At 35.2% G+C, this 25,147-nt stretch overlaps 1 protein-coding gene across 1 annotated transcript in view; it reads right to left on the bottom strand.

The window, feature by feature from the left end:
• LOC149204521 (aldehyde dehydrogenase family 3 member F1-like) overlaps window positions 1–20,364 on the bottom strand; it is a 70,185-nt gene extending 49,821 nt beyond the window's left edge. Inside the window, exon 1 of the mRNA XM_089394740.1 lies at window positions 20,133–20,364. Within this exon, the coding sequence (XP_089250866.1) occupies window positions 20,133–20,336 (204 nt within the window). The 5' untranslated portion in view covers window positions 20,337–20,364. The remainder of the gene's footprint in view (window positions 1–20,132) is intronic.
• Window positions 20,365–25,147: the final 4,783 nt, after the last annotated feature.

The raw sequence follows: 25,147 nt of genomic DNA, 5'->3' as shown, positions 1-25,147 counted from the left end.
TTCCCTGGTCTTGTGAGCTGAAGGAAATGATGCTCTGCTGTTAGATGCAAGTCTTGTGGAGCTGAAGGAAATGATGCTCTGCTGTTAGATGCAAGTAGGGACCCAACCGAGGGTTTATTTAACGCATGCCCCTCAGGAAGTGGACCTGTGCCCGGCTCAAGAAACTATGTATCAGTCACACTGCCGCACCAAGCCTGCGAGAAGGGTACCCTTGGCTGATGAGGACCCACGAAATCACGAATCGCCGCAGCTTCAGGAGCAACCGAAATGGAAGGTATGTGCTGCTGAGAGAGAGGGGGTAGGGTTTCTACTTCCAAAGCCAGATCTCGCTCATAAGTAAGAAAATCGTCCACAGAGGTTCCGGTCTGAGGCCATAATGGCAGTTGTTCCGAAGAAACCACAGAGAAAACGTTTGCCTCCATAACCGACTAGTAAACAAGCTGACAGCTGCCAGAGGGGAGGTCGGTGGGGGACCAAAAACCATCTAGGGGAAGCAAAGATTAGTTTTACCAGTTCAAAAACCACCTGCGGATAGGAGGAAACTTGAAATAGCCGTGAGGGGGCCGAAAACGGCAAAGGAGTGAAGAAAAAAAGCTCCGCGGTGAGAAGAAACCAGTGGTTCGTAACCCAAAAACCCAGACCACCAAAAAGCAACCGGAAACAAAAAACGACTAAAAAACCATAGATAACGGAGTTGGGTGCAGACCAAACCTCGTGCACCCGTGAGATGTGAAGAAGGGATGGCTAAAACCCTGTCCCACCATGACTGTCAACCGTAAGAAAAACCTCTAACCTGCACTAAAAACTAAAGTCACCATTGTCGCCTTCCGGGAGCTCCTCCTTCTCATCTTTAGAATTGATGAATAGAATATGATCAAATTAATCCAATATTTGATTCAGGATGTTTAGCTTTAATTTTTTTTTGGTTTATCTTTTTATAATTTTTTTTTTGGTTTCAGAATAATGTATTTAATCTTAATGGATTCAAAGGCCTAACCATGTGAGCGAAAGAGATGATATTTTTAGCGTAGTTTAAAAAACTTATAAATGAGCTTGGAAAATAATAGAAATTCTAGTAAGATGATAATAAAATCTGGTAGGAATTTTTGAAAATTTGGGTTACAATTATCAAACTTCAAGATTTTGGGTGCCCATGGGTTCTTGATGGTGTTGAATCCATTTCCACCATCAAAAAATCAATTCAAAGACTCCAACGTTCTGATTTTTTTATTTATTTTTACTCAATTCCAGCAAGAAAATTATCATTTAGTCGAATTCGTGGCATCGATGGAGAACACCAATTTGTCTTAGTCCATGGCTTTGTATTACATATTATACACATATTCTTTCTTCATAGGAGTTTTAGGTTGGGTTTACTATCCTATTTTGTTGTGTAGCTTATGCGAGTTTCTTTTAACTTTGCAAATTCTAGGTTTGGTCTTCTAGGTCATATTTGATTGCCTCTTAGTAGTAAATAGGTCTTTTCATTCCTTTTATGTCATGGTGGTCCAAGTTTTTTTTCCTATAGATGGGAAAACCTATCATAACTCAGTGGTCAAACTAGCAGTGAGGACAACCATCTTTGGCTGCTAACCGCGAATGCAAGATAACTCATCACCGTTAATCAAAGAAAACCACACCACTTGGAATAACCCGCTGGTGGTCCGTAAGGGGGCAGGCTTTTACTCCTACCAAATGCCTCTGGGTCTTGGGTTGTTAACCTGTTTCCTTATGTCCAAGGAAGATAAGCTCTTAGCAAAGCAGAAACAGTTTTAGGACATACTCCAAACCCGGTCCAAGCTTTTATATATATATATATAGTATGAGTGGCACCAATATATATATATATATATATATATATATACTTTTATTTTCCGGATGGATGTCAGTGATTTGAAGATCTTCATTTATTCCACCAAAATGTAGCCACTTCACACCATTCTTGCATCAGTGTTGCTTTAGTGTGGTGTGATGGTTGTTGCTTCTAATGCTAAGTGGTATCTTTTTTCTCTCTTTAATTGTTTTAAATTCCAAATTTTATTAACTCAAGAAAAGGTTTTGTGTTTTACAAAGAGGTTTTAAAGATATCGTTTGCCAAGAAGTTGTGGGTGGGCCAAGAATGGTACCCACTCCCAATTGCTTAGAAATGGCTCGCTTGCACAACAAAGATGATTTGTGTTTGCAAACTATATCTTCTCAGGATTTTGAATCGTGGTGGGAGTATGCCATAACTCTCTTATAAATATTGAACCAAGACCTTGTTAAGGTTGTTACATTCTTGTAGCATTTATTAATATTGTGAGAGTTTTTATAAGATGACACAACTTTGGTGGTCATTAAATGAAAAATTGACCTGTTGGTTTAAGACCACCTAAAGAGAGATACAATTTACTTCTATTAGCATGGATGTTGATATGGAAATAATGTTGATAAAGCCATATATTTTATTATATTGAAAATTTTGAACTCTCGTTTTACATTTTTGAATAAAAGTTTTCTTCAATCTAAATTTAAAGTTCTCTTCGATCTAAATTTTAATAATAGAATTAAGTTGTCCTCTTTTGGTTTTACAAGGATCCATTTTTTTTATTATGGAACTATGTATTCCACTACAATTTATAGGAAAAGGTATTCTTTAGGGCTTAACATTGTACAATAATAGTGCTCTAAGTCATTAGAACAATATACTTAACATGAGCTCAACATATTCTTTGTGGGAATTGAAACTAGGTGAGGAGGATAACCATCATTCTTTCCAATCAGCCAAGATAAACCCAATTAACACAAGGATCAAATTTATCTTTACTTTTGTAGTTTTAGAAAGCATATTTGTTCCTCTCCATCATATATGACCATGTTATTAATCCCGGACACTGGACAAAAGACATGAGAGAAGATGCCCTTCAACCTGCAGAGCATTATAGCAGAGACCTGATTGTTGTAGACATAAGAGGTGACACTTGATTTACCACATTGGACATAGTTAAACACATTGATGCAAAGAATGTTACCATTCTAGACCAGTCACCCCAGCAAACTACCAAAGAAAAACAAAAGGAGCCTCTCAAGGAATGCAAAATTATAGAGGGCGATGCAAAGGATCTCCCATTCCAGACAAATTATGAAGAGAGATATGTTTTTACTGGAAGGTGGTCCCTTAATTTTGTTTTTCTTTTTGTGTTACATTTATGTATTCATCTTAATTTTATTTATTCTTTTGCTGAAAAGCAAATACACAGGCTTCAACGCTATTATTCCTATTATAGAAAAAGAAGTAGATGATGGATCATTTTAGCAACAATTTATGTTGTATGCCTATGCTAATCAAGTTTGAGAGCTTCATGAGTAAGGACACATCAAAATGACAATTGAAACTCATATGAGTGCTTTCTTCAGTTATTTTGTGCACGTGTTTATGATACATGCCCCTATTGATTACACAACACTTCTTTATTTATATTCCCTAATGATTTCAAACAAACAGAGCTAAGAGACAACAACAATAGTCACCAAATGATAATATAAAAAAACCGCATGAATGAAGCTAAAAAGAGTCATGACTATCAAATGGGTCGCATTTACTTTTCTTAAGGATTGATTACTGCATTGATTGTCTTCCCTTCTGATTCACATCAAAAATTACCATGCTCAGTATGAACTTGCAAATACTCTTAGGGAAAACACAAATGAAGTCTATATTGCATGATTTTTTCCATAAAACGTTTGTTTGGTGAGATTAAGGCAATGGCTTGAGGGTTTTGTAGAATGCATAACTACAAAGAAACGAACTTTAGATGTTCTATGTTTGTTGTATTTTGTAGATAGTATACGACAACAATGACCAAAGCGATGAGATCATGTGTGGTAGCGTCGTAGGAGTTTCTAAGGGGAGTAAGGCGAGTAGAGGTAGAGGGAATACAAAGAGAACAACTTTCTTGATGAGGGATTCAACCGCGGGGGATTGGATTCCAGAGGATCACTTCAGCGAGACGGACATTCCAGAGCTCAGGCAGAAGCTCCTGTCCTCTAGAAAGTAGAAAACTGGGCATTATAAGGATAGCTTAGTATTAACATGAGGCTTAACGTTGTTAGAAGGAGACACGAGGTTTCACTCAATGGACCTCTGACACATCACGTGCGTTCATGACATACTAAACATTACCCTTAATTTGACTACATATTGAAAAATACCTCTAAAAAACACATTATTTAACCCCCTACCAATACAAACCCAATACACCTTCCCAATTTAAAAAACCCATACTTTCACTAGATATTCTAGGTATCTGTTTTTTCATTAACATTTTTTATACCCCTTTGTATTTTTCATTAACTTTGAGCTCCATTTGTTATGCCTGCAAATATAAAAACCCTTTACCCCCTATTATATGCTCAATATAGTATGTCATTTTTTCCTCAATATATATCCCCTAATATGAATGCACTCGATATGGTATTGCTCCCCCAATAAAGCCCCCGAGAAGGAGACTAGCATTAAGATGGGGCAAGGGACACTTGAAATTTCTCACTTGCTCACAATATATGTTGTTGTAAATGTTTTCTAGATTAATAAATATATTTATATGCTCACTAACTTCAATTTTAAAGTGTGATTTTGCCCGTGCTTTCACCTAAACTATTATTGATCCATTTTTACCTCGAATCTGGGAGCAAAAAATAAAATATAGGGTGGAGAATATTCATCTTAAGTCTTTGCTGATTTATTTTATTCCAATGTATTTTTTATTTTTTATAATTTATAATTTATTTTCTTAAATTGAGGTATAGATGGAGATTTAATGATTTATATTTTAGGTTTTATTTATTTTTTAAAATTATTGCAAGTATTATTTAGATTACAATAAAATTAATAATGTTTTATGTGTTTATTTGATTAAAATAGATGATATTTCACTCTGAAATTATAACATACCACATCTATCTTTATCTATGCTCTTTTTCCATAGTTAAATTAGAAAAATTGTACTTTGGTTTGTAATAATAATTGTTATATTAAATTTAGTTTGTTTAGTGTATTTTGGTTAAGTTGGTAATATTTGTTCTTAGTATTACTAAGTAGAAAACTAATAATCAAGTAAATACACAATTAAAATAATAATAATAATAATTTCCCACACAGGAGGATTAACTTGCGTGTCTAGTATCTCTTGGTCCACTTCTCCTGAAGTAAACCATATTTAATGTCAAAAGCATATATTGTGTGTGCAATGGAAAGAATGACACAAATTTTGGAGAAAACAAAAATAATTTGTGTTTGCAGTGGAAAGAATGGCACAACGTTTGGAGCAAATAAAAATCATTTAAAAAAAAGGTTAAATGTACTTGTTGAAATGCTTGTTATTAAAAGTTGCATGTACTTGTTGAAATTACTTTTGATGAATTTCAAAGTACTAGGAAATTGTAGTGTCTGTATTGAGTGGTGTTTTTTAATAGTTTTGTAATTTCTTCAGTATTAAATATGGAATTGATATGCATGTGAAGCAAGTCATGCTTACCTTCCCCAATTTCCTTCATTAAGGGATCTTAAAAAACATTGTACTATTTGGACCTTCTCAATAAAAAATGGTGATTGTATGAACTACTTGAAGGAAGGAAAACAATTCACACATATGATTGGGTAATTTTTCATGCCTCATAAATCTTTATTGCCAGGAAAGAGAAGTTATGTTTGAGAGATCCACCATTGCTTCTAAGAGAAGAGGAGATATAACTTTATAAAAACAAAGGATGACATCTGCAAAAAGTAATTTCTTATAACTATCAGTTTGACCTTTTCACTTCTAAATGTATTACAAATACTTCACCTATTTAGATAATGGTGAAATGCCAATAAGAAATTACAGGGCCTGAAATTCAGATATGTCCTTCATAGTATTTTTTTCACGGGATGAAACACACACATGCAGCCATTTCAGTTTCCAACTTTCAGTGAAAGTGTTGCCTCCATACCACATGGAATATTCCTCCCCACTTCAAAGTGTCATGTGTCATGATTTTGAGAGATCAATGAAAATTTAATTTCCAATCATCTTTTTTACTAATGCTCAAAGTTGGAAATGGGTCACTCTCACTTTAAAGATAAACAAAAAAATATTAAAAGTAAACATCTTGAATCAAATATTGGATTAATTTAATCATATTGGATTAGCCTGGCATCAGTTGAGCTATAACATAAACCACTAAAGTATGGCTCTTACTCCCAAAGATATCAAGGGTTAAAGATACAAGATTACTTGTAAAGAATACTCACTAGTGATTAGTGAAACCAAACTAATAGTGGATTGGCATGTGGCTTGGCCATTTAAAAAAGAGTTAATAAATGAGGATGTTCTATATGCCATCTCATGGGTCATATTTGGTTGATACAATTGGAATTCATGGGTTTATCCTCAGTGAGACTTGTGACCATTTTCCCCTAGATGGGCCTCCAATTTCAATTTGTTTATGTTATAGCTCAGCTGATGTCTACATATGATAGTTTTTGCCTCCCAAACCAGTACCTTCCATGAAAACATTAATCCTTTTGATGACCAAATGTATATATTACGATATTATGTTTATTTAATTAAGTGTTGAAATTTGACATATGTTGATAATTTGACATATGGTTGGATTTATGAAATAACATGGTTTATAAGGGATAATAGTGTGGGATTTGTGTTTTCCTTGATTTATGACTCCAAATCGTCTTATTGATTGGTTGAGATATTCTTGGAATCATGCTTCCTTTGATTGATGAATATATCTAGCATGTTGCCAACAATCTTAGATGTATTTTGAGATTAAAAATCTTGGAAGAGGTAAGATCATCCTCTCACTCAATTTTTCGCTATAGATTTGAATATAATTCAAGGAAAATGCCCCCATCTTGAAACACATCCCATTTGAGGTGGAATGACATGGTTTTCCAACTAATTTTAGAGATCCTCAAGGTAGCCATGAATTGGGGAGGCTTTAAATGCATGAGACAACTTCCAAAATTGTATAAAAATGTTGACATAAGTATTGGGTTCTCCAAATTTTAACTCGGGGGAATCCAATGTGATTTCTATATTTAAAGAGAGTTTATGAGCTATCATAGGTCAGCTAGAACAAGTTGTAAGTCATTTCCTTTTGATAATATCAGAATAAATTTAAAGTCCTTCATAATACCATTTTTTCAAGTCGAGTTTCTTATTGTAATTGTGTTTTTATCTTAAGGGTTTGACCTCGTTGCTTGCTTTGGTGTTTGGGCCCACTCTAAAGTTGTGATGAAGGTCAAATCCATTCCTATTATAGATTAGATATGGTTGTTATATTATTTTCTTTTGATGGTTCTAACTTTCCTTTTGCAGCCTCATTATTTTACTTGTTATTTAATTCCACAGGGTCTTCACTGGAGGAGAAATACCATACCATGTGCATTCATACTGGGGGATATATATTGAGGAAAAAATGGCATAATATATTGAGCATATAATAGGGGGTAAATGGTTTTATATTGGCAAGTATAAAAGATGGAGCTCAAAGTCAATGAAAAAGTATAAAGGGGTATAAAAAAGTTTAACGAAGAAATGGATACCTACAATATCTAGTGAAAGTAGGGGTTTTTTAAATTGGGAAGGTGTATTGGGTTCGTATTGGTGGGGGGTTAAATAATGTGATTTTTAGAATTACTCTCCAATATGTAGTGAAATTAAGGGTATTGGTATGCCACGAACGCATGTGATACGTCACAGTTTCATTGAGTGAAGCCCTCATGTTTAATTCCTTTAGTTTGGTGCTTTGATTTGCAATTATTCTTTGCTTTCATGTATTCCTCGTACTACTTTTACTTTATGATGTTTAGTACTTTGAAGAATGTTTAAAGGAATCTTTATGATTGTTAATGGTTATAAGGATTGAATGATCTAGCATAAACTTTAGGATCTTTGTTTCACTAATACATTCACCTAAAATCTTCACCCAAGAACAATATTCTAAGACCTTTCTCTTCCATTTAAAATTGTTAAGGGACTCCAAGGGTGATGATCATGAACTCAATGGGATGAAGAACCAAGGGGATGAACTATCAAAGTTGAAAATTTTCTCAGTTGATATAGAATAGATGTAGTTAGTTTCATATTATACATATGAATAGAGTATATTTGACCAAACTAAGCCTCTGTGGTTTTGCATATAGTGCATAGCACCTAATAATTTTACACGATCCCTTGTTTGATCATTAAAGTGAAGTTGAGGGATTTAGTAGGTATACTGTGGTGATTATTTTTCCCATCATCTTTTGGCCTTGTGGTTGAGGGGGTGTCAAAAATATAGTTGGATTAACTTTCTTAATTAGGGTTATAAAATGTAGTAGTACTATAGTTGAAGGTGACACAATTTTAAAAATCTCTGCATTGTTTTTTTTTTTTGTAGTTATTAGATGCATGCAACAATAATCTAACTATGTCTCCCAACAAATTTGGAAAAGAAGTGAAGGGTAAGTGGAAATTTCCACACGAAGAAGAGAAAACTTTGATTCATTACTTTGACTTTGCATTAAAATAAGTCTTTTTGGTTTTAAAAGTCTAGTTTGATTATATGGTTTGTGGTTTACCTTTGTTATTTCTATCAAAAATTCATATCCACATCATTATACTTTGTTAGTTTGACTTGCATACTCATTTGATAAATAACTCAAAAGGCTTCCAAAATCATTTTATTTTCACCTCTCTCCATCAGTATACCATTATTTTTATTCACCCATCCATCCATCTAACCTCCTCTTATTCCCTCTTATTCATCACTTCTCTCTATCTACCTTTGTTTCCTCTTCATATTTATATTATTAATCATTCCCTTTATCTTCCTATTTTACCCCTTTTATACCAAGATCACCTTTCATCCCCTCACTTTATTATCACTACTTTTTTCTTCATCTTTGCCACATTCATCCCTTCATTTTCTTTGTATTTCCCTTCTCTGCTTATCTCCATCTCATCTTGCATTCTTCACCTTACATTTTGAGTCTTACCCTTTCTATTCCATCTTATAGAATATTTTCCAACCATCAAAACATTCACCTCAAAAACCCACTTTGATACCCATTCAAAACATATTGTAATTACACATGTAATCTATTTGTTCTTAAAGTTTTATTGGTTGTAATGGTAATGCATAATATTTAATGTTTTGAGGTTGAATCATGTGTTGGTTTTTAATACTATAAAATTATTGCAATGCCAAGTCCTTGTGTTTCCATAACATAGGATATGAGCAACACAGTGCATTTCATTAGCCACAGAAAGTCAAAATAGACACGCCAATTATTTCTAGATATGTCTTCTAACATCTTCGATACTTCAATTACTTTTGGGACAATAATGAGTCAATATCCTTTCTAAATGACCTCTCACCACATCCTTAGCATTTTCTTCCACCTTACACCAAGACAAATATAAATAGGCCTAACTGACAAAAAAATATTAAGATGGTGAATCCATGGATCTCTCTAGGCTATCATGAACCACATTTTGAATATTTGTGAAAAAACTAAGCTAAAAATACTAAAAACACCATAAGAACAACCATCTTTTGAGGGAAAAGTGGAGAGATTTTTCATAGCATATTTCTATGACATAAAGCCCTCAAATTATAATTTTTAGAATCACTCAATTTTGACATTGTATGAAAAATTCAAGCATGAAACAGTGATTGCTTGTTTCAAAATATGCATTTTTACAATTTTGCATGTTGGCAGATTTTACATAGTAGTTTAAAAAAAAATTATAACTTGTTTTTAATGGAAATATTACTACGAATGATTTCATATTCCATTAGAATCATGCCAATTTGACATCATTTGAAAGATTCCCATAAATATAACTATTGGTCCAAGCCAAAGAAACTATAAATAACTCTAACATGCAAGTTGTTTCTTAGCATATTTTACATACCAAAACAATGTTCATTCAAAACATAATTTTACTAAATATTTCCCTAGAAAATATTTCTAAATGACTTTTGATTTACTCCACTATGATGTGATACAAAAAAACATTTATCATCATTGCCATTAGCTAGTTTAAGCTAACTATGACTCCTCAACATATTAGAATGAAAAACTACATCATGACTCCTTTTCATATCTATTTTATATGTATTTTTTGTGATAATGTTGGAACTTACTAGAAGAAGAAAGTCCTCACATCTCTCTTCTTCCATAATATCACCATGTATTCACCATGTATTGTAGGAAAAGTACTAGTTTTTTTTAGATCATTAAGAGGTCAACAAGGTTAAGTTAACTATGAATAAGTGTTTTACAAGAGCTACATGAGTTTGGATGAAAATGGGTAAAACACCAAGTGTTAAAGAAAATACAAGAAAGATAATTAATTGGTTTTGGAGCACAAATTACCGATCCAAAAATATCATGAATATCATGAAGAGTACTTCCACAACCAACAAGAAAGAAGGAAATTCCTGCCTCCAATACAATGAAATAAAGTATAAAAATTCCCATAATAAAAACCTCATTGAGGCATCTAGGATATGATCTGATTTAGAATATTAGATTGCAGTGCTAAGATCCTCCTTATATTATAAACAAAATTCTTTCATTGTGCTTAAGGATTCATGAATTTTTGCAAGTGAAATGAAGAGTTTTTATGTTAATTTTATGAGAAATTTAACATAAATAAGAGACTGAACAACAACATAAACATGTGCAGAACATCATCAAAAACACATTACAACAAGTACATCATAAAGGAGTTCACCCCTCTTGGGATACGTCTCCTTGGTCCATCTTCTAATGGCTTGGGCCTCTCTATTATGCTCAAAAGTGTAAAAATATGTTTTTACAATGCTCAAATGATTCTGAAACCAGCTCTAATGAGTCCAGAATATTAAAAAATGGCCATCTAGCCTCTTTTTGCATCCAATTTGGTGGAAAACTGAATAAGTTATGACTTCTCCTAGTTCTCCCAATATTCGATCCACAAATTGCCCCATTTTCGGCATGATCCTACAAATTAGCCCCAAAAACGCGCTAACTGGGCGAAAATTTCACTGCGCAGCGGGCCATAATCTATCAGTTGACTGTCTTATTGCAAATTGCAATCGGCACGGAAACTAGTAGGCCTTATAGTCTGTGAATGCTACGAGCGATGTGTGATTGTGATGTCGCAGACCCGACTGAAGTATTCACCGCAATCGATAAGCATATCGCATTCGGGATCCTTTCACAAATCGCAATTTGGTAGAGTATTGGCAGTCCATATATGTGAGACTTATGTTTTTTCTACGAAGAGTGATTGCAATCTACGATCCATCACATCGCAACTCCAAGGTCAATCCCTTAATGCCTTTCTGCATGTCTTTTACGAAGTGCGATTGCGATCTTTGATTCATCACATTGCAACCCTTCCCTTCTCGGGGCTGATTCTTTAATGCCTTCCTGCTTGCCTTATCGCATCACACCTTGGCTGTTCTGGGGCCAATTTTTAACGCCGACCCGCCTACGACATGCGATTTGCAATATGCGGGGGCCAATGGTGGTGTGCCACTTGGCGCCTCCCCATTTGCTGAAGGGCCTTGCCACATCATCTTTTCCTACCATCTGTCCAAGTCAAATATGAACTTTGACTTGCTCTAACTTCTTCATACGAGCTCGGATTTGAGCATCATTCACACCGTTAGAATCAAAATGACGAGCTCTTCGATCTGAAGCTAAGTTTATCAAGATTCTGACACTTTGATTTTTGACCCTAATTTTGAGCACCTAATCACTCCTCCCCACTGGAAGCCTTTTGGACCCCAAAAGATTACTTTCAATTGTCCAGCAGGTGAGGGTACAGTTCCCTCACCTACCAATCTCGCTTTGCTGATCACTAAATTGGAACTTGTGATCTGCACGATGCTTGTTGTGCTTTGTCGTGTACTTGCCTTAGCCCTTTTCAAGTTGTTCTTGCATTGTTTGATGTACCATTTGGAGTCATTTAATGAACTCTTTGGCTTTGTCCATGCTACTATCAGTAGCAACATCCTTCTTACGAATATGATACAAAACATTATGATGCAAATGGTAAACAAATTCCTCCACTTGATTCCTTTGACTCAAACTCGAATATACATCTTGAAAGTATGTATTCTTCTTAACATAACTTTCATGTAAAACAAAATGATGCTTGAGGAATAGTACATCAACAAACTTGTTGCTTATACCTTTCTTATACCTTTTGACCAAGTGGAATAGTAGAAGAAAACCCATCCAATGGAAGTGCCTTTGTCACTGCAACTTAAACACTTCACCATTGAAAATTTCTAAATGAAAAGAAATGGGCTTACCACATTGCATAAAGACTGCGCCCATGGCATAGACACATACATCAACCTGAAACTTAAATGACTTTTTTAAGTTTGGAAAAGCAAGTATAAAGGATGAACTGATCTTTTGTTTTAAAACATCAAATGTCTCTAGTTGTTTGCCTCCCCACTAGAAGACCTTTTGCACAACTGCCAACAAATGCAAATGAGCTATAATAGAAAAAAATTAACAAAATATTTCCTCCAACATTGGGATGTTCCAAAAAAATCTCTTATCCAAATGACTATCTTAAGCCTGCCTGTGTAAATTACGAGCAAAGCAAAGGCATCTGCGACTTCACGGGGATGTATAATTCTTTCACCTGTGTCTATAGGAATGGAGTCAATACCACCACAAATTGTTACAACATCAATCTTAGAGAGGTCTAGCTTCAGCTCACCTTCTCCACATCCCACGCAAACTGCCAAAAAACCTTTGGGAATCTGAACATGCTTGGAAGAATCAATTTCATGGCTCAAGTACATCAAAGAAGTTTTATCCAACATATAATTTGACATCTTCATAAACAAATGTTCTTGACATATGACATCAAGTATTTTTTTCTCACACATGACATGTTCATAATGAAATTTTCTGAAAATGAAAATGTCATCCAAGTAGACTATCATGTCTAGAAATGGCTTCAACACATCTTGCTTCATATGCGTAAAAGTAGTAGGAGAATGGAAAAGACCAAAAAGCATAACAAGTCATTCAAACAAACCTTGCCTGGTTTTGAATGTTATCTTCCATACATCTCCTTCAAAAACTCTACTTTGATGAAAACCACTTCTTGAATCCCTTTTAAGGAAATGCTTACCATTCTTCTTGGGCACCAAAACAAGAGGTGCACCACATGGTAAAGGAGTAGGATGAATGATATTTTTATTTAACAATCCCTGGATTTGCATCTTAATTTCTACGCTTTCCATCACTGACATCTTATACATGCCAATGTTAGGAAGAAGACACTTTTTGCTGCAACTGTAACTCATGTTGGATTCCTCTCTTGGGAGGTAATCCCTTTGGTTCTTGAAACATCTTATCATATTGGTTAACGTAGTTAACCAATTCAGATTTCAAATTCGAATCACAACCTTCAAACACTTCATAATCAATATCATTCTTCGGTTTGATCATGAGAAACACAATATTCTTGCTCGAATTCACTAGTATTTTCATCTACCCTACATTTACAAGCGAAATATTTATTTTCTTGCTATGAGCTCTCATAATATATTCTAATCCACCTTTGAATAAATGATATTTGTTTTCAGATCTATGGAAGATAGCTTTTATGTCCTAAAGGTATGGACTACCCGAAACAATGCCACATATATCTAACGACACAATGTCAAGCTCCACTTCATTTATGAATTTTGCAGTGCTGGCGAATCTTAGTTTACACTTTCTCATAACCTGGAATTGGGGATTGTCACATACCCATAAACTGGAAGCGGATACAGTTTATGATGTGGAACAGTTTCCAGATTTAAACTCTTAACAATGTTTTCGGAGATAAGATTGGCTTGAGAGCCGCTCGAACAACATATCTATCTTATTATGTTTTGAGATCACCCTTATATGAAAAAGTTCTATTCTCCTCTTTTCATTTGGAGTTTCATTATGTAAGTTTGAAGAACTAGTGTTGGCAATGGATTCCTTTCCTTGAAACGCCATGGCTATGATTTTAGTTTCATCGCTCGATTCGGAGCCCAAATCCTCTTGAGTGACGACATGTGTCTTTTCTTTTCCTTTGTTATTGAATTTCTTTCGTTTCATTTCGGGATGAAGCTTCCAACAATGAGCTTCATTGTGACCCTCTCTGGAACAATGTTTACATATTTTCTTCTCTCCTTCCCTTTTAATGGATGCATTTTTATTCCCCTTGAAACCCTTTTCTTTCTCTTTACCCTTAAATGGATTTTTACTACCTTCTTCTGGGTGTTTTTCCCTCTTGCCTCAAGATGAGTGGCTTGCATAGACACATCATCTAGATTATTGGGATTAAACATTAAGATAATATGCCTAAGGTAATTGTGTAAACCCCCTATGTACTTCAGTAATGTGTCCTCTGATTGCAAATCTACACCTAACATCAAAGACCTTTTTCTGAATTCTTGGGTGTAATCTTGCACATTTTGACCTTTAAGTTGTTTAAAGTTCTGCTAATTCATGATGGCTTTCTACATATAAGCTAGAGGGTAGAATTGTCTTTTAATTGCAACAATGAAATCATTCCAAGAAATTGAGATCTTACCTTGTTTTTTAATCTCCTCTTAGGTCTTTGATTCCCACCATAGTAGTGTTGCACCCTCCTTTCTCAAGGAAGCTAACTGAATTTTTATGTCATCCTCTTAAAGGTTTTTAATCCTACAATAGACCTCCAACTGACGAATCCAATTATCAAGCTTCTCTGCATTCACTTCATCATTATACATGGGCAGCTCAAATTTAACATCAAGTTTTAAAAAAGGTGATTTACCAGTTCCTTTTAAAGTATGATGATGAGTATGAGTAAGGGTTGTGTTAGTGGAAGAGGGTGAAGATGCTTGTGAAGAAGAAGATGAAGAAGATGGTGGAGAGGGTGGAGGTTTATATCCATTTCCATTACCTCCTCCTGAAGAGCCTTCTCCTTTGGGAGGTTTGGAACTTTCCCCTTGCAACCTGGTATTACTCTCTTCATAGAGGAACTTCACCATCTCTGAAGTCTCAACCGCAACTCGAGTTTGAACTGGTGTTGGAGATTGTGGCAACCTTGCTCTCCTTCCCCTTAACCCAACCTTAGGGCTTCCAACGAGCTTCCCTTCTCCCCTTTTGAGTTTTAACCTTGTAAGCATGACATAAACTTGCAAACAGTTAAATCCTTATTTAACAAAGCAAACCTAATGCTCTAATACCAATTTTGATCTGATTTAGAATATTAGACTACAGCGCTAAGATCCTCCTCAGATTATAAACAAAATGCTTTCAATGTTCTTAAGGATTCAAGAATTTTTGCAAGTGAAATGAAGAGTTTTTATGTTAATTTTATGAGCAATTTAACATAAATAAGAGATTGAACAACATCATAAACATCTACTGAACATCATCAAAAACACATTACAACAAGCACATAATAAAGGAGTTCACCCCTCCTTGGCTACGTCTCCTTGGTCCAGATTCCAATGGCTTGGGTCTCTCTATTATGCTCAAAAGTGTAAAAATATGTGTTTACAATGCTCAAATGTTTCTGAAACCTGCTCCAATGAGTCCAATATATTAAAAAATGGCCACCTAGCCTCTTTTTGCATCCAATTTGGTGGAAAACTGAAGAAGTTATGACTTCTCCTAGTTCTCCCAATATTCGCTCCACAAATTGCCCCATTTCCAGCATGATCCTACAAATTAGCCCCAAAAACGCGCTAACTGGGTGAAAATTTCGTCGCGCAGCGGGCCATAATCTGTTGGTCGATTGTCTTATTGCAAATCGCAATCGACGAGGAAACCAATGGGCTTTATAGTTTTTGAATGCGGTGGGCGATGTGTGATTGCGATGTGGCAGACCCGACGAAAGTATTAACCGCAATTGATAAGCATATTGCGTCCGAGATCCTTTTGCAAATCACAATTCAGTAGAGTATCGACAGTCCATATATGCGAGACTTCTGTTTTTTCTGCAAAGTGCGATTATGATCTGCAATCCATCGCATCGCAACTCTGGGGTCGATCCCTTAATGCCTTTCCACATGTCTTTTGCGAAGTGCGATTACGATCTTTGATTCATCGCATCACAATCCTTCCCTTCCCCGGGCCGATTCTTTAATGCCTTCCCGCGTGCCTTATCGCATCACACCTTTGCTGTTCTAGGGCCAATTTTTAACGCCGACCCGCCTGCGACATGCGATTTGTAATATATGGGGGCCAATGGTGGCGTGCCACTTGGCACCTCCCCATTCAATGAAGGGCCTTACCACATCACCTTTTCCTGCCATATGTCCAAGCCAAACCTGAACTTTGACTTACTCTAAATTCTTCATACAAGCTTGGATTTGAGTGTCATTCACACCGTTGGAATCAAAATGATGAGCTCTTTGATCCAAAACTAATTTTATCAAGATTTTGGTACTTTTATTTTTTAGCCTAATTTTTAGCACCTGGTAAGGATAGGTCTTGAAAACCTCTTTAAGGCAAGCCTAGGTTTGTAGAATAAAAAAATAAGATAATTTCTAGATGATTGTTTAATAAAGTCTTTGTTATCGCTAATAGATATAGGATTGAATGATCTAGCAGTGGTAATTGAATCCTAGTTACATTAATACATTCAACTAAGCTCTTCACCCATAAACAATGATCCAAGATTTGTCTTTGCCATTAAATCTTGTCGAGGAAGTAAGAGTGAAGACTTTGAATTCAATGGGATGAAAATCAAGGTGATAAATTAAATATCTTAAATTAGTGTAAATTAAATCTTTTTTTTAATGTAAATGAAATATCATCTGTAGGTGGCAGTACAATTAGCAAAAGGCAGGTTGACAAATCCTTATGTATCCAAATGATCCTAAGTTCAATCCCCCAAACATGTCTCACCAGCCTAACCAATATATATATATATATATATATATATATATATATATATATACTTGCATATTAAGTATTGGGGTTTTTGCAATGCATTATATTAGATATCATTTTTTGAGATTCAATTGCGTTAAGTAAGTCATTCATCTATGACCATTTCCATGATAGGTAGTCATAATTGACTAATTTCTCATAATTTTATTTATATTATTTATATAAATAAAATGCATCTCAATAGTTTAAAAAAATGCATAACACATCTTATATTTATAAATTTTTGAATTGATAATGAAAATAAACAAATAAATAACCATTATTGTAATTCTTTAACTTATCATAATGCAATAAACTAAAAAATAACATTTTGATTATTCAAAATCTCTCCTCCTTAAAATAGATGTTATCTCATTAAAAATATTAGGATGGTGAATCCATGGATCTCTCTAGGCTATCATCAACCACATTTTGAATATTTGTGAAAAAACTAAGCTAAAACTACTAAAAACATCATAAGAACAACCATATTTTGAGGGGGGAATGGAGAGATTTTTCATAACCTATTTCTATGACATAAATCCCTCTAATTCTAGTTTTTAGAATCGCTCCATTTTGAAATTGTATGAAAGAGTGATTGCCTGTTTCAAAATATGCATTATTACAATTTTACATATTGGCAAATTTTATATAGTAGTTTAAAAACTTTTTATAACTTGTTTTTAATGGAAATATTACTACGAATGATTTCATATTCCATTAGAATCATACCAATTTGACATCATTTGAAAGATTTATTCCGATAAATATAGTTATTGGTCTAAGCCAAAGAAACTATAAATAACTCTAACATGTCGGTTGTTTCTTAGCATATTTTACATACACTTTCAAAACATACTTTTACTAAATATTTCCCAAGAAAACTACTTCTAAATGGCTTTTGAATTATTCCACTATGATGTCATACAAAAATATTTTCATCGTTGCCATTAGCCAATTTAGGCTAACTATGGCTTCTCAACATATTAAAATGAAAAACTACTTCATGGCTCATTTTCATATCTATTTTATATGTATTGTTTGTGATAATGTTGAAACTTACTAGAAGAAGAAAGTCCTCACATCTCTCTTCTTCCATAATATCACCATGTATTGTAGGACAAGTACTAGCTTTCTTTAGATCACTAAGAGGTCAACAAGGTTAACTATGAATAAATGATTTACAAAAGTTACATGAATTTGGATTAAAAAAAAAAGTAAAACACCAAGTGTTAAAAAAAATACAAGAAAGAGAATTGATTGGTTTTGGAGCACAAGTTACCGATCCAAAAATCATGAATATCATGAAGAGTACTTCCACAACCCACAAGAATGAAGGAAATTCCTACCTCCAATACAATGAAATGAAGACAATTAAAATAAAGTATAAAAAATATCGTGATAAAAAACCTCTTAAATGCATCTAGTATAGGTCTTGAAAACCTCTTTAAGGCAAGCCTAGGTTTGTAGAATAAAAAAATGTACCTCAACTTTGTCCCTTAACAGTTCCCTTGTGTCGTAATGATGGTCTCTAATTAGGGGGTATACCTCAACTTTGTCCCTTAACAGTTCCCTTGTGTCGGAATGATGGTCTCTAATTAGGGGAAACATTTAACAAGAGAGCAAAGGAATTGCAATATTCATTTTCTTGAGAGTTTAAAATAGAGAATATTTTTAGTGGATAACATCTTCCATGAACCATGATAGTAACACTAATCTAATAGGAGGTAGTATTCCATGTTCCCGTCCTTAGCCATTAATCCTTTCCAAATATTTAAATGTTCCATTTAAAATATAAAAAGTGAGACCTACAGCTTTCAATATAGTCATGGTTGCAGAATTTGGAGCTCAACAATAGAGTCAAATGCCATCGATCTTAATAAATATTTCTCCATGTTTATGTAAACAAATCCTGCGATATGATGACATTAATTGTACTTTGTTTGCTATGTTTTGTAAACAAATCCTTGGATAGTAACTGTACTCAGTTGGATATAAAAATAGTACCGGAAACATTAAATTTTCCTTTTTTCCCTGAAGCTATTCATTTAGTAAGCCAAGGGGCAAGGAACTTTTTTCCCAGCAAGGAAGAGGCAAGGAACTTTAACTCAACATTAAGTTGGCTAATAGTTCGTTGTTAATCATTGACTCAAATTTAGAGCTCTTAGAGTATGGAATGATAAATAATGGAATAATAACATAGATTTGAACTTAATCCAATTGTAGATTTTAAAATGCTTAATGGATATAAATGAAATTAATGGTTTAACTTACTAAAATATTTCAAATTCTGCAATCTAATTTAAACTAATTTTTACAGTAATTATTATCTAAATGAAAATAATAGTTTAACTTATTAAAATATTTCAAAATATGTAATGTAATTAAAATTAATTGTAAATCATTATTATAAGTGAAATTAATTGTCATGCAAGTTGTGTAATCGACAATTGGGGAAGGAGAAGGAGTTGGATAGTGATTCGCTGATTTGTTATTAAGCGATATGCCGTTAGCCGTTGGATCAATGAAAGAGATGGACGGCAGGGATCAAGTCGATCGGAGATCGGTGTTCGAAGAGTGCAGTGCGAAGGCGTTGGATCGGATTATGGACCCGGCGATATTTTTGGTTGTGGGTGTAAAATGTTTGAAGACCGACCTTAAGTGTTGTGGGTCGGGTTTCTAAGTATTTCCTGTGTATTCTATTTATTCCGATAGGGTGAATGGTTCCGTGTTTTAACGGCTTAATGCCTTTTTCGCTTCTGATAGGTTTTGTGGGTCTTAACCCACAAGCCTCTGGATCGAATTTTGGTAAACGCAAGGGTTTTTGGTTTACCCTGTAACATATGTAATGTACTAGTTTGGTTAATAGAAGGCTTCATTCGTATTTGACCAAAAAAAAAGAGAAAATTAATTATCTAACTTACTAAAATATTTCAAAATTTACAATCTAATTAAAACTAACCATTATAATAACCATTACTAATTATTTCAAAATCTACAATCTAACTAAAACTAACCATTATATGATGCTTTTTCGTTCTGAAAAAAAACTAACCATTATCGTAATCATTATATAAATGAAACTAACGTAATCATTATATAAGTCAAATTAATAATTTAACTTACTAAAATATTCCAAAATCTACAATCTAATTAAAACTATAATAAGTATTTCGGAATGACACACCTCTTCCATGAAAGCCATAAAACGAGAATTCCCCACGTCCAGAGAGATGGCTTGGCAGATATGGTGAGTGTTCTCTTCAATAAGTTGCAGAATTCCATGGAGCTGCTCTTTTCTCCAACTTATGATGCGCCCTTCCTCTTCATCTCCTTTCAGAAGACGACGTTTATGTCGACGCCGCAGCCTTCTGAACTCCACTGCGTCCATCACCACCGCTATGCAGGTTTCTCCTCCTTTCTTTCCTTCATAGATTTATTCGTTACCTAAAGAATTGGCGAAGTTGGTGAGGATGGAGGTAGGTGGTTGGCGCATCAACCCCACGTTGTCCGGTGCCCAGTCATTTCATGTCAGTTGGTTTATTCGATTATCATAATTTCTTGCCTTAAAAGGCTTCATTCCATACGACGTATGCCCTTGACCAAGCACATGTTTCATATATATATTTACTTTGTTTAATCTTTGTTTTTTTTCAGTTCTTCTTTAAAAAAAAAATTGTTCTATATATACATAGATTTTGACCAATATTATTTATATAAGGATATATTTTGACATATATATAATTGGGATTTTGACTAATATTTTTCGAGGTCTTTACTAGAGATTGGGCCAAAAGTATAGGATTGCTTCAAACATACATAATTGTAATTTTTAACCATAACAAGATATTTGTATTAAGCAAAAATCGTGTGGCTAAAATATGTAGCTAAAGTATGAATGAAAAATCCATTTTTCACGCAATAAAAGAAGAGGGGGAGATCACATATTAGACTTTTTGAGACTTAAACATATTACTTTTTGAGAACAAGAATAGATTTTTAAAAATGGCTTGTACAAAATGGTACATGTTAATTTTTGCAATTGCAATAAAATTCCACATTGAACAGTTCAGATGACCAAGATGATGCTTGCATTAAATTTCTCTTTTCGAGAGGACCAAAATGGACCTAAAGATCACTTGATTCGGTCAAGTGGAAGTTAAGTTTTAAATCATTTTATTAATTCATTCATTATGGAATAGGTTGGCCCTAACCACTTGCGTAACTGCTTGGGTCATTCTTCACCCCAAGTAAACCCTCAACACAACCTATAAAAGGAAGCAACCCCAAGCTCATTTGGATATACACTCAAGTTATGTTTTTATTCTTTTACTTTGTCTCGGCTCACACAGGTTCATTAGTGGAAGTCCTCATCGGGTCTGAGATCACACGCGAAAGGTTCGCTCTGGGTTAGGGTTTTTTGGATCTTGGTCGCTAGCAAAGATTTGAATATTTTTTCCATAGTCATTGGCGCAGAGTGGGCAAGGGAGCGACTTTGACACCTTGGTCACTCGGATGTTGTTTAGAGGGAGCGACTTTCGGTTCAGAGGTAGATCGGAAGGTTCTGATCCCCGGTCGCTCGCTTCAGATAACCCAGGGGGCGACTCTGCCATTACAATCACTCGGATAGCACTGCGAAGGTGCGACTTTGACTTGCTGGTCACTCGGACAACCCGACAAGAGAGCAGCTGTGTTTCTTTTCTATTTAGGGCCATAGTTGCAAGCACAGATACCTCTTGGGAGTGACTTTGTCGTTACAATTGCTCAGATACTGTCTTCGTGAGTGCGACTTTGAGGTTTTCAGTCACTCACAAAGAATATTTATGATAGCGACCCAGTTCAGATATGGATTTTTGGCATCTTGGTATCAGTGATATGTGGATCTAGGTTTCTCTGTTGCAGATCAGTAGATCTAAGTTTCTATGTTGTTACAATAGATCTGTAAATATATACATTGGCTCATAATACAAATTACTTGAGCGAATTATGGCACCGCAGACTGGCTCATCTTCACTATGATGCACTTCCTAAATTGAAGAAATTGGCCTTTGGTATTCCTGATGTTCAAGCTCAACATGATCGTGTCTTCCCAGGTTGTGAAAGTGGAAAGAAAACAAGGGGACTATTCCCCTCCAGTAAGAACAGAACTTATGACATTCTTCATCTCATTCATTCTGATATATGTGATCTGATGCCTGTGCATTATGTTGGTGGTCATCTCTACTACATTACTTGTATTGACGACTTCTCAAGAAATAAATGGATATACTATCTTAAGCACAAGGCTGAAGCCTTCAAAACTTTCAAGGAATTCAAAGCATTGATCAAAAATCAACTAGGTAAGAGAATCAAAGTCTTCAGGTCTGACAATGGAGGAGAATACATGTCAAGAGAATTCATATCATTCTGCAAGAAAGACAGAATCGAAAGGGAAAATGATTGTGCCGTATACTCCCGCATAGAACGATCTCGTTGAAAGAAAGAACATATCTATATTAGAAGTTTCTCGTGCTATGGTCCATGATCAAAAGATGCAAAAATTCCTTTGGGCCGAAGGCTGCTACATCTACTGCGGTATATGTTCAAAACAAGGTGCCTCATCAACCATTGTAAAACAAGACTCTTAAAGAAATATTCACAGGGATCAACCCTGATATCAACCATTTTCGTGTATTGGGATGCCCAATATATTTTTATGTGTCAAAAGACAAAAGAAACAAATTGGAAGCTACTGGAATAAAATGTAAGTTTGTGGGTTATTGTTAAAATTCTAAAAAGCTTATAGAATTTATATTCATGGTCCGAGAAAGGTTGAAATTAGCAAGGATGTAACATTTGATGATGATACAACTCTTGGAAAAGAAAGAGATCTTCCTCCACCTCCTCCTTCCAAGGAAGAGAATGATGACTGGGATATTTTGGATGGTCAAACAGCACCTGGACTTGATATGGTTGATGATCCCATAGAGCCCATGGGTCTGTTAGATCCTCCTTCAAGCAATCCTCACTCTAAGAAGATATCATCGTGACTCCACGATACTTTATAGGATATTGAAAGGAATGTCCCCATTCGCAAATCATTCAGAGAAAGGAAACAACCATGCAGGTATCAAGGATATGTTGTTGCACTAAGTACTATGATTCATGTCAAACCGTCCTCATTCGAAGAAGCAGTAAAAGAACAAGTTTGGAAGGATGTTATGGTTGAAGAATATGAATCAATTATGAAAAATGATGTCTGGGATATTGTACCTAGACCGAAAGGGAAGTCTGTTGTGACTTCAAAATGGTTGTTTAAAATCAAGCATGGAAGTGATGGCAGCATCGAGAAATATAAAGCAAGGTTCATGGCTCATGGCTTCTCTCAGAAAGAGGGAGAAGATTATGATGACATATTTTCTCCAGTAGCTCGATATACAACCATCTACTCTATAGTTTCCCTTGTTGCAAGTCAAGGATGGACTCTTCATCAGATGGATGTAAAAACCGCCTTCCTCCATGGCATGTTATAGGATGAGGTATATGTTGAACAACCACAAGGATTTGAAGTGGAAGACTAGAAAACACATGTGTGCAGGTTGAAGAAGGAATTGTACGATTTGAAGCAAGCTTCTTGAGCTTGGTATGCATGTATTGACAACTACTTGGTAAAGCTGGGATTCACAAGAAGCAATATCGATCCCGACCTCTAATTCAAGATAATCCAAGGTATGCCATTGATTCTAGTTTTGTATGTTGATGGTCTATTGTTTATAGGTAGTGAGCCTCTGATGATCAAATTAAAAGGAAGCTAGCCTCTGAGTTTGAAATGAAATACCTTGGTCTTATGCACTACTTTTTGGGCCTTGAAGTGTGGCAAAAGTCTGGTGAAATTTTCCTCTCGCAAGGGAAATACATTGTAAAGTTACTAGAAAGATTTAGAATGACTGAATGTAAATCCATGGTCACTCTTATGGAAATAAATTTCAAGAAATTATGTGGATATGTTGCAGGACCAAACTTAGAAAATCCATCTCAGTATAGAAAATAGATTAGGGCTCTAATGTTCCTTGTGAATACTTGTCCAGATATATGATATGTAGAAAACACTCTGAGTCAGTTTATGATCGAGCCCCACCACTCACATTGTATAGTTTCCAGACACATATTGAGATACTTGCATGGGTCACTTACACTTGGCACGAGATATTCTGTAGGAAATGTTAAGCTTCATGGATACATTGATGTTGATTGGGTTGGAAATACTTTTGATAGGAAAAGGACATTTGAATGTTGTTTTATCCTTGGATCTGCCATGATATCCTGGATTAGCAAGAAACAAAAGTTTGTAGCATTGAGCACAACCGAAGTAGAAGATATTGCCGCTAGCATGGTTAGTTTCGAGAAAGTATGGTTAAGAAAGCTCTTTGGAGAGTTGTTTGAGCAGGTCCTAGACACCACAATAATATATTGTGACAACAAGAGTGGGATCCATTTGGCAGAAAATCATGTGTTCCATGACAAGTTCAAGCATATTTAAATTCAATATCACTTCATTCGAGATATGGTGAAGAGAGGAGTCGTCAAACTCCATCACATATCAACAGATGATCAAATTGCAGATACTCTCACCCAGGCACTACCAAAGAGAAAGTTCTCATTCTTCAGAGAACAACTTGGATTGATAGATGTAGCCACTCTAGATAAGGGGAAGCATTGATCGAGGACACTGAGCATACTCCTCCCACCCTGCCTGAGCTTCGAGGGTGAGAAATTGAGATGGAGGGCGCCTGGGGTTGAGGGAACTCTAGACAATAGGGCGGTACCCTATCTGTTACCTAGGGTTGAAGAACGTTACTCCCCTATCTTTATAGGGTCGAAGAATGCTGCTCCCCTCTTGGAATTTGCAGAGTATACCCCAGTTGACATTATACCCTCAAGTAGGCCAACTTGATGGGAATATCGCTCCTTGTTTTGGCCATAGAGTTGAGAGTGTGCTTGGGGTGTATAACCCAATTCGATTATGATGCAGGTGTTCTATTGTCGATGGGAAGATCAGTAGGCAATAGGATGGGTTGAGATAACCAAATATGATTCTGGGTAGAGAGTAAGCTCCCCGATGAGATTCCAAGGTTGAGGGTGTACTCCCCTATGAGGAGATTTATCTTATTGCTTGGTATGGGTGGAAGATATTTCCCCCCAATATGGTTCCAGGTTGAGATG

The sequence above is a fragment of the Pinus tabuliformis genome, chromosome 1_2 (assembly GCF_031772625.1).
Source record: "Pinus tabuliformis cultivar Carrire ecotype Pingquan chromosome 1_2, CPIR1, whole genome shotgun sequence".
In the NCBI taxonomy this organism is placed as follows: domain Eukaryota; kingdom Viridiplantae; phylum Streptophyta; class Pinopsida; order Pinales; family Pinaceae; genus Pinus; species Pinus tabuliformis.
Note: the sequence above shows the minus strand (reverse complement) of the source record. Positions and strands in the feature narration are given on the sequence as shown.